Below are 11,222 nucleotides of genomic sequence, written 5' to 3' on the forward strand. Positions count from 1 at the left end.
TCCTTTTCATATGCTAAATGTATCTGGCTGCTGGCTGCAGTATCTCTGTGAGAATGTGATCTACTGGTTATCTTAGAGGGCTGGAAATTCAGACTTCTGAGTTTAAGTCCCACCTCTGCCACAGACCATTGCTAAAAGTGCATGTGAATGAGAGAATGTAATATATTTTTCCTGCATGTCTTGTCAACTCTGGTGGTCAGTGCAATCGAGGGGGAATGGCTGCTTGTATTCTCCCCTTCCCTCCTGTAATCCTACATTCTCTGTGACCTGGAGCAAGTCAGTTTATTCATCAGTAAAATGGATCTATTTCTCCTCTTCCAAAGGTCTTGTGAGATTTTGCTAATTAAGGTTTGGCAAGTGGGTTGACATGCTCATTTGCAAGGTGCAGTCTTCAGGAGGGATAACGAATTAATTATTATACGGATTTGACCACAGAGTGGTAAAGAAGCTCAACACAACAAAAGAAAAAAAGCAGGAAGAGGAGCCTGAATTGACCACATGCCGCAATGGCCTCAGCACCCTAATGCTATGCAGGTCTTGTTTCCCTTAGTTGCAGACTTGTAAGAACCTGAAATTGGGATGGAACTTTTTCTGCCCTTGGCTTGCCAATGCTGTTCAAGTCTGGTGTATTCAACACCCATAAAAAGATTATTTTGTTCGATTCCATGCTCCTGAAAAGTATCCCCTGCCCTCGAGGAATCCTCAGTTAATGAACATTGTTGACCTTAAATTGTGATTCATTGCTTGAGTGTATTACTCTACATCTAGTTGAAGACTTTGAAGAGCAGAGGTCCCAGATTCCCTTGCATGTGCACTTGAATTAAGCACTTAATGATGTGGGGGTTTTTTTCTACCTTGTCTCTGGATTCTTAAATACTAGAGCTTCTAACACAGCAGCCCTGAAGTGAACCACTCTACTGAGACTAGAAAACATTCCTTACCTTCTGTATTCAGAATTCTGTGTATCTACCAGGACATATTCTGCTCTCCGTTATGCACACCCACTATTTCAGTAACAGATCAGACAGCTTGGCCCTTATTTTGTCCCTGGAGAAAGTCCAAGTCTAACACTGAGAAAAATCCAATGGTGTATTATGGTGCAGTGGTAGCTGCACCATGATGGTTCCATTAAAGAATTTCATTTTGATATTGGCAAGAATGGAGAATATCTGGAGTCTTTGCATGTGTTCTAGTAAAATGAAAGTTTGATTATAATCATTAACTAATTACAGATTATTTGGTGTATTTATTGTGCAATGTGAAATTCTGGAAAGTTCATAAGCTACTGAAAAATAGATAGTGGGCAACTTTTTCCCCCTGGGGAGTGTCTTTTCTTTGTGCTCATCTAGCAGAAAAATAAGATTTCAGCTATGGTCAAAAATTTCATGTATCATTGTTCCCATAACAGAGATTCCCAGAATTCTTTTTAAAGGAAGGTACTTTTTTGCCAGTCTGAAGCTGCCCAATTTCAAATTGATGGTATAAAGAAAAATGTGCTACAACGAGAATGTTGTCGCTTACTATATGCAGGGAAATTTTATCAATATGAAAGCTCTATGAGCGATGAGAGAAAAGACTGGCCGTTCAAATCTCATGTATAAGTGCTGTTTTAAATTCCTGTGCAATTCACTGCCCTTATTTTTGAGTAAAGCTATGAACACTTATCTAGAAAATAGTTACAGAAGATCTTCTAGACAACCTCCATCACCTGTTTTTGGAACAAAGAGCTTATTACAAGGTCACTGTAGGCCCAGCATCCAGCTTTCTGCTATGACAAAGCCTTGTCTTAGCCACTGCACCACAATGCCTATCATTGTGACTAAGCCTGCTTTGGTTTTCTCTAACAATACAAACCACATACCTCTCCCAGAGCCAGAGAGAGAAACCCAGACATTGGATCCCCAATACTGTACCACTGACTAATAAATACTTGTGTAATCCTCCAGGGAAGTTTTTCCAGAACAGCTGGTCAGAAAATATATTGATTTTTTTTTTCACCCATAAGAAAACTTTGACAAAAATGAAGCGAAATTCATTTTTAGCACAACTTTCCACAGAAAACGTCAAGTTTTTGAAGAAAAATTTGAAACCATAACATTTTGTTCAAAACCAAAAATGTTTGAGGGAGGCCATACATCATGGGAGTCATATGACTGCAGTGTATCATGAGAGATGTAGTCCAACTGAGGAGCATATACAGTATATATTTCGAACTTTAACTCTGACTAAATGTGGAGAATAGAGTGGAAAATATGAATATGTAAATGGAGTACTTCACAATTTCTAACTATGTAAAGTCTTTGGAGAAATGGAAGTAATGTAATTAAATCACAATATATATTGCCAGGCTACTTCTACTGAGTGTGGGGGGACATACAGGAGTCATAAGGTCTAATCCAGTGCCCATAAAAGTCATGGGGAAGACTCCCCCTGACTTCAGTGAGTATTGGATTGGGCCAATAGCACAGGGCAGCAGAGCACTCTACATTTTAGAAAGGTTATGCACCAAACTAACATAAGAAAAAATTCTGCCCTCAGAGGTTTCCATACAAAAATGTGATTTCACTCCTAGCTTACTTCAGTGTTATGCAGTCATAATGGCATTGAAACTAAGAGTTACATCTGTGTCAAACTGGAGTAACTGAATGGTGAGTCAAGCCATATATTGAAAAACGGTAGGTGATTTGTGTGCACAGCCAGCCAGTGAAATGTACAATGATTCATTTGACTTCTAAGCTAAATAGCAATAAAATAGATATGTATTTGGTTAACTGTAGTCTCTGAAAATTAGTACACAATGACTACTCTGAATAATTATCATCAAGAAAGAAAGCAGCCAATCAGGAGGGATTCTTTTGCTAGGAAACTTTAAAAGAAGCCATCACACACATTTAAAATTAAGTCAGAACTCAATAGATGTCCCCTCCCTCCAGCCCAGTTTGTGTTTTAATGCTTGTCTACATAAACCTCCCGCAGATTTTTAAACTATGGAAACTGTCAGGAAGTCAGTTATACAAAGATGCCATTTTTGCTTTATTCAAGAAAAATACACATTTAAACCGGAAAAATACTATGAGGAAGAAGGGGCACTGAGCATATGCAATGCATACTGTTATGGAAATATTTACATTAAGAGTCCTGCAATTCTATGTCCTCTTCATTCACTGCAGGCTTCCATTATCCACAAAGGTGTCAGACCATGTTGATGATGGCATGTTCTGCTCACGTATGGGTTTCTAGATAGGATCTCTGCATGTGGGTAGATGGATTTTTTTCACACCACGTGTTTGGAGGAATTGCTGCAAGTTTTTGAAGGAGTGGAAGTCAAAATCCAGAACCAACTTTCCTCTGTCCCTAAAAAATAAACCGTGGAGGTAGCACACTGGGCTAAGTCGATGCTAGTACGTTTTATAGGGCAATTGCTGTATTTAAATGAATGCAGTTAGAATGTATGCCTGGGGAGGGAGTGAGAAAGCTTACAGAACTCTGTCACTATCAGAATAGCCTAATACTTGAGTGGGGAAGGAGTGAGAATGATTGGCTGAATTGCTACTAGAAATGCGACGGATGCAGGTTTGGAATATTTTTTTAAGGTGAGCTTTAAACATCTCGCCAGCAAAAGCATAGATCACTGGATTCAGGCAGCAGTGGATGAAGGAGATTGATTCGGTCAGCTGCAGGGCCAGCATAAGCCTTTGGCTTGTCTCGCAGTCATTGATGATGTGCAAGTTCTGCAGAGAGTCTAGAAAAAGCACAATGTTGAAGGGAGCCCAGAAAAGGAAAAAGATGACCACGATGATGAAAATCAGCTTGATGGCTTTGATCTTGTTCCGGTTTTTGCAGCTCTGCAGATTTTTTAGGATGTGGGAGTAGCAGTAAATGAGGATGCTGAGTGGGATCAAAAGGCCCAAGATGTTGACTTCAAACTGAGTGAAAAATCGCCAGGTCTCTTGGCCTGGAGGATATTTGGGGACACACTCGCGAGACTCTTCAATTTTCACTTCTTGGTTAAACACCATATTTGGTATGGCAGCCAAACCAGCCGTCATCCACAGGAGTAGGCTTATAATTATGCCACAGGTGGCTGTCCGAACTCTCATCGCATAGACAGCATGAACGATTGCTATGTACCTGTCTATGCTCATGAGGGTTATAAAGAAAATGCTACTGTAAAAGCCTATGTAATAAATACCAGCCATCATTTTACACGCTACATTTCCGAAAATCCATTCTTCTGAAGCATAGTGAGCTTGAAATGGGAGGGGGACAACAAAGAGCAGGTCAGAGATTGCAAGGTTGAGCAAGCACACGTCGGTCATGGTGGTGACTTTCTTCCTGGTCAAAAGTACACATATGACCAAGGCATTTCCCACCAGGCAGAAGACAAACACCAGGCAGTAAACTGTTGGAAGAAACAGTGATTTAAACCTGCTGAAACCTTCACTGCAAGGAGAGGTACCATCTTCATACCCATAATTATATTCTGTGGCATTTGGAAAAGGGCTTGTAAGAGTCATCTTTAAGACCTGTGCACAAAAAAGAGATAATTAATTGATTATGGGTATAGAAGGGTTGCAGAAGACCGCATTTTGCCATTGTTACTCAAGCTGAATGAAATCAATGTGTCTGCTTGAGGAATAAGGTCCTGATCAGTGTAAAGCCTTGTCGAAACACAATTATACCATTTTAACTAAACTGGTTAGATAAAGCAGTGCAAACCTCCCCTGCCCTCAGTATTAATGCAGTTATGCTGGTACAGCTTACTCTGGTACAAAAAGGAAAACAAGCTATATCAGTAGAATATGCACCTTTATACTAATATCACTGCAACAACCGCCCTAGGGGTTAGATCAGAATAACTCTATTGATTTAAAAAAAAATGCACCTCTAACTGACATAGTTATACCGGTACAAACATTGTGTGGAAGCCAGCCCTAAGCATAGCAGAATCCAGGTCTCCATGTATTATAATGAAGAGCATTTTACTGAGAAGATATATAGCCTCATAAAAGTCAGACTTTTGATTGGACAAACCACCTGTTGGCATTATATCTCTACCTAACAATTTTTACCCAAGGTGATCTGCAGTTTTTTGTCTTAGCTCAGTTTTTTAGTTTTGAAAATCAAAACCAATTTTGGTGGTTTCTCTCTCCATAATGTATGACGCATTCCAGTGAGTACAATTTAACAATATTATTGTCAGAATTTTCAAAAGTAACTAGTAATTTTTGGGTGATCAGTTTTTGGATACTTCAACTTGTGACAACTTAAAGGGGTCAGATTTGCAGAATGTGCTGTACACCTTCCCTTTAAGGAGGACCTGACACGTCAGGAAAAACTATGAAAAGCAATCAGTTTAGTAAGAATTTTTTTTCTAATTCATAAAACATTTGCATTTTTCTTGCCATAATTTTGAAAAACAGATTCTTTGTTGCTTGAAGGTTCATCCAGATCTTTGAAATACGTGGATAAGAAGAGCTAGGCATCATTATTATTTTTGACATAGATCATCCACTTTTTTGGGGGGTGGGGGGAATATTCGGGAGGGGACTCAGAGGAAGCAGATCTCCATGAGGATTTTCTCACAGAAACCTACACTGTCCTGTTGGGGAAGTGGTGTTCGTCCCTGTTAACCTGGCAAATTCCCTCTACCTCTGCACAAGCTTTTTCACCATTGGAATGGGGTTGCACCAAAAAGGGAACATCTGGTAAGGGAGAGTCCCCTTTGTGCCAGGTCAGGAGGAAGGGGATGGGAAATCAGGACGGTAATTTACTATCTAGTCCCTCTGATGCCATCATTCCTCATCCAAATCCTAAACCTTTCATGTGGTGTCCCATAACAGTCAATCAGCACGTTATGTACAGAGAATCTCTTTCCAAAAAATAATAAGGAATGACAGAGGACCAATGCATTTATGCCATCTAACCTAAGTCTCTGCTATAATTCCAACATAATTAACGTATCATTCTATAATTATGTTTAATATTTATAAAGGAATAGACTTATGTAGAATAAATATGATGTGAAATAATATATAAATATAATTCATCTGATTCTGATCTCATTTACACCCATATAATCCAAGACCAATTTTACTAAAATGAGTAGGAGATGCAGGTGCTCAGCATCTCTGAAGTTTAAACTATTGTTATGCTGCTGATACCCTCTTCTCATCTTTATGACTTCCAAAATTCACTGTTTTCCATAGAGAATCTCTTCTCCCTTTGCCACCTCAGTTGGCCTAACAATCAAGTAGAAAAAGCATCGCTTTTTAGATTACCTAGAGACAAGTATCTCTCAAGGTGTGTCTCCCCCTTGTCAACTATAGTTAGTTAGCTACAGTTAAGATGACAGTATATTTAATATAGATGGATTTTACCTTTGACTAAGGAGGCAGGACTTTGTTTGGTATCTCTTCTACTGTGTCGTCTTCCTCCCTTGGTCACAGATGTGTCCAAATGGTCTTTTCCCTTGGTGGTGGAGAATGATGAGCGTTTGTGATGTATAGACTCCCAACAGCTACAGAATAAGTATGGAGGCAAAACTGCTAGTTGAAGAGCTAGTATAAGATAGACGTGTAAACAGGAAAAGATGAACATGAAAGGGTTTATAAATAGTTTCTGCGAGAAGGTATCAACCTCACACTCTCTGAAGTGAATAGGTCTACGCATGTGAGCAGGTGCTCTCCAGTGTGTGCAAGGGTTGCACAATTGACTCTCTTGCCTTTAGCAAAAAAACAAACCACTATGGCCACCTCCATAATAGAAACTAAGACCCCCTTAAAACCTATGCCAGGGACAAGTAGTGCCAATGTACTGCAGGTGTAAATTGGTGTAGCTCTGTTGAAGTCAATGGAATTACACCAATTTAGAGCAGTTGAAGACCTGGCATGTAATTTCCAAAAAATATATTTAGTTTCTATCTTGTAACTGATATCAGCCAACATGCTAGATCTAGCCAAGAACTGTTTTTACGTACCTGTCTATTAGTGATGTACAAACTTGTTTCAATGACATACAAAATCACACACACCTACACATCTCTTCAACCACTTTTGAAAACTCAGTTTTATTTAAAGTTGAGAGATTTACTTATTTGTTTGAGTACATTTTGCTGCATGCAGTCCATGTGGTTTGGGACAAAATACTTGCCCAAGCAGAACCAGGATTGGCTTCAAATTATGATAGTTTTATATAGTGCTGTGTAATGAAGTAGGGTGACCTCCTGAGGACCTGGAGTGGGAAGGCCCCTGCACTGAGCCCTGGTGGGTGGGACCAGGGCCTAGTTGCCCCTCCCCCAGGAAGTGGGTGGGAGGGGCAGGAAGTATAAAAGGCGGCCCAGAAAGCTCCAGAGCAGGACCTCCACCGGGGCCACCAGCTGATTCAGACCTGGAGGAAGCAGACAACTGGCCCGGACCACCCAGACTGCTGTCGGACCTGACCCCCGAGGGAGAGGACGACTGGCCCAGACCACCGACGGACCAGATCCCCAAAGACTTGCTCCTGGTCCCGGAAGCCACCATCAACCTTGACCCCTCCTAACAGCAACAGGTACACCAAGAAGGGGAGTGTGGAAGTGGCCCAGGGGTAGCAGACCCCTGTATCGCTGCAACACTGACAGAGGGTGAGTCAGCGTGTTGCGGCGTGGATCCCCACTGACCCAGTGACAAAGCACTTTGTCACTGCTAGGGCCCTGGGCTGGGACGCAGTGGAGTGGGTGGGCCTGCTTCCCCCCTGCAATCCCAACCCAGGGGTGGAAGTCTCCCCTTCCTCAGGCTGGAAGCCTGAGCCTCAGAATCTTTGCTGCCCTGCCTTGATCCAGGGCCTCGCTAATTGACTGTTTATTTGCCGCTCAGCCTGCACACAGGCCTGAGCCTCGGATTCTTTGTTGCTTCCCCCGATCCAGGGCTGAGGCCAATTGACTTTTGTTTCCCACCCAGCCTGAGCACAGGCCTGGGCTCCAGCTGCGAGCAGAGACCGCTTCGTTCCCCACGGCGGCCAACGTATCAGTGACATAGTGAGGCGGGGTGGAAGAATTAAAGATGGCAGAGTATGTGATGCTGGGATCTGGGAGGAAGAGTGGAGAGAGGAGAGGAGAAAGATACATTCAGGGTTGGAAAATTAGAGTTTATGAGGGGAGAGAGTCAGATGGAGCTGTGAGATTAGACACAGGTACATGTTAGGTTAGAAAGTAGAGCTGGGTGACATTTTTGGTTGAAACATTTTTAGGCAAAAAAAATAATAATACAGATTTGGCAATGCCAGAAAGGTTTGTGAATTCATGCTGGTTTCCCCAAATAGTTCATGGTTAAAAAAAAAATCCAGAAAGTCTAAAATTTTCATTTTGACACTTTTAAAACCAATATTTTAATTCAAAATAATTTTTCATTTTGAAATTTCCTTCAATTTTAAGACCCCCACCCTCCCAAAACCTAACACTTTAAACAGATGAAACATTTCATTTCAGATTTAACAGTACACTTCATTCAACCAGGAAGGGTTTTTTATTTTTCAAAATGGCCAGTGAACCAACAAAGTCAGTCGTTTACCTCTAGTAGACAGGTAGATTAATCATTGGCAAAAGGCGGTATTTAAAACTGTAGGAGCAGATCGAAGTCACCCAGGGAGAGAATACGCTGGGGGAACAGGAGAGAGGAATGATGCTGCTGATTGATCGTGCTGTTTCTAGTCAGACTGAAAGTGGAGAAAAATGTGTTAATCCACAAACCAGTAAGAAGAGGGAGTAAAAATAGGCAGGTCAATGAACGGTCACGGGTGGAGGGGGAGGCCAAAGGCCTGTTTGCCAAAAATGAATCTGAAATCCGCTGTGCTTCTTTTGGTGGCACTGCCAATAGTGTAGCCTTACCCCTTAATGCTGGTCGAGTTTAATTACCCATCTAGAAAAACATCCCCAGATACTAGCATATTATCAAACTCATTGTGCTTTCCTTGTGGAGGGAAAACTTGTTTATAACAAAGCAAACCAAGGAGCCACAGAGATACACAGCTCTGTTTTCTCCATCCTCTTACATCCCCACAGAATAAACTCAGTATTGGCAGCTTTGGGTTAAATTTGGTTCCAGCTGGTATGCTTCACTTTGTGTTCACGGCAACATGTCTGTAAATTGCAGAAGAGAAGTGGATCACATGGACCAACCAAACACCAGGCTTTGCTGCTTCAGAAGAGACATTTGTGACTGAATGGAAACACCCTAACTTTCACTGATGGACAAGCCTCCTGGTTTGCCTTGTTTCCATAGTGGGCTCCGTTAAAATCTTGACATTCATTTACACACTGCAGGAGCTGTAGATATTATGGTATTTGTCATATTCCCATTTTAATCATAAGGAATACTGCAAGTGCTACAACCAAAGTAAATTTTTCATGGTAGTACATGTGAGGGGGCAGAGCCTCAGCTGCTGTAAATCACTTTAGCTCATTGAAATCACTGCAATTTCACCCATTTACACAAGCTGACGATCTAACCTTACACCCATTTATAGCTGCTGAGATTCTGAAATTCCGTAGAATTTTAATGGCACCCACATAGAGTATAGAACCATAGGGTTAGAAGGGACCACAAGGGTCATCTAGTCTACCCCCTGCCAAGATGCAGGATTTGTTGTGTCTAAATCATCCAAGACAGATGGCTATCCAGCCTCCTTTTGAAAACCTCCAGTGAAGGAGCTTCCACAACCTCCCTAGGCAGTTCTACTGTTCTTACACTTAGGAAGTTTCCCCCGAGATTTAATCTAAACCTGCTGTCCTTAGAACCCATTGCCCCTTGTCCTGCCCTCTGTGGCAAGAAAGAACAACTTTTCTCCTTTTTTTGTGTGGCAGCCTTTCATGTATTTGAAGACCGCGTTCATGTCCCCCTTTAATCTGCTCTTTTCCAAACTAAACACACCCAGTTCCTTCACCCTTTTCTCATATGGCTTGCATTCCATCCCTTTGATCATCTTTGTTGCTCGCCTCTAGATCCTTTCTATACATTGGTTGTTACCTGCACAAAATTCTCTGTTACTCACACACTCAAGGGCACCCACCTTTACCCAGTTCCTAGGGCTCAAGGTGTAACCCTCTTAATTTAGGCATCCCCACCCTTTTCCAGTTCCTAGGGCTCCAGGCAAAAAGCACCTAACTTTACCCCTCCATGGGCTCTGGGCTCTACTCCTCCGTGGGCTCCAGGCAAATACCCTTCCTTGTGAACTCAGAGCACATACCCTTTCCCTGTGGACTCAGGGCTTAATTTTTTGCGGGCTTACCATGTCTTTTACCAGTGAAAGAGCCTTACACAGTAATATACTACATAACCTCTATTTATTAACAATCACCAAAAACAGACTGCACACGCTACACATGCAGTGCTCACTACTCCCAATAAGACAGATGAACTTTTCTTGATGGCAAGTCAGGATCAGGTCATCTAAGGGACTCCAGTTTCTGCACGGTGTCATTGGCAGAGTGTTGAGGTCTGGCAACTCTGATCTTTGGGGCTGTGTCCTGGAGTTGGTACCCAAAGAACTTCCTTTTGGACCCCAGTTTACATAGTGAGATTTGAGTTCTTTTTAGCTGTACCTTAACCAATCATTACACTAAAATTTTACTAACCAATCCTCACATAGTGTAACAAAATTTTCTAACCAGTCCTATCCCACCACCTTAATTAATTTACACCTAGCAAAATTAATTATGTAACAGACAGAAACAATGAAAGAACCAGACAAAGACCATACAGATAAACAATAGGGAAGTGGGGACCATAATGACAAAACAATAAAGAAATGAGGATTTCACAACCACAACTATAGATAAGTGATTTCCTGACAGACAGGATGCTATCAAACTAAGTTTTCTTTAACCATCTTAAGATCTGTTTCTTTATCTGATGCTAGTGGGTACCATTAGGCCAGGGTCTAATTCTTAATGGCCTGATATTACATTGTTGTAATGTAATTTAGATGGACTGTGAAGATGTGACTTCCTGCTTCTCAGCTAATGGCTGCTGCTTGGCTGCTTTTTTAATCTGGCTGAGGATGAAGGCCTTAGGCTCTAGGCCTTACAATATGGCTGCAGACAAAGGCCTTATCCTTACATGGTGACCAAAACTCGACACAGTACTCCAGCTGAGGCATAACCAGCGCTGTGTCACCTCCCGTGACTTGCATGCTATGCCTCTGTTAATGCAACCGAAAATTGCATTTGTTTTTTTTGCAACAGC

At 41.6% G+C, this 11,222-nt stretch overlaps 1 protein-coding gene across 1 annotated transcript; it reads right to left on the reverse strand.

The window, feature by feature from the left end:
• Positions 1-3,066: 3,066 nt before the first annotated feature.
• Positions 3,067-8,616, reverse strand: LOC120398337 (C-C chemokine receptor type 8-like). The gene is made up of 3 exons (XM_039525677.1): positions 8,550-8,616; positions 6,381-6,520; positions 3,067-4,526 (listed from the first exon to the last, which is right to left on the reverse strand). The coding sequence occupies exon 3, from the start codon at positions 4,515-4,517 to the stop codon at positions 3,477-3,479; it is 1,041 nt and encodes a 346-aa protein (XP_039381611.1). The 5' UTR covers positions 4,518-4,526; positions 6,381-6,520; positions 8,550-8,616; the 3' UTR covers positions 3,067-3,476.
• Positions 8,617-11,222: the final 2,606 nt, after the last annotated feature.

Source organism: Mauremys reevesii, linkage group 2 (genome assembly GCF_016161935.1).
Source record: "Mauremys reevesii isolate NIE-2019 linkage group 2, ASM1616193v1, whole genome shotgun sequence".
Classification (NCBI taxonomy): Eukaryota; Metazoa; Chordata; order Testudines; family Geoemydidae; genus Mauremys; species Mauremys reevesii.

Bases quoted from the DNA above. Each gene is read 5' to 3' on its own strand.
- LOC120398337 (XM_039525677.1), bottom strand. From the start codon at position 4,517: ATGACTCTTACAAGCCCTTTTCCAAATGCCACAGAATATAATTATGGG.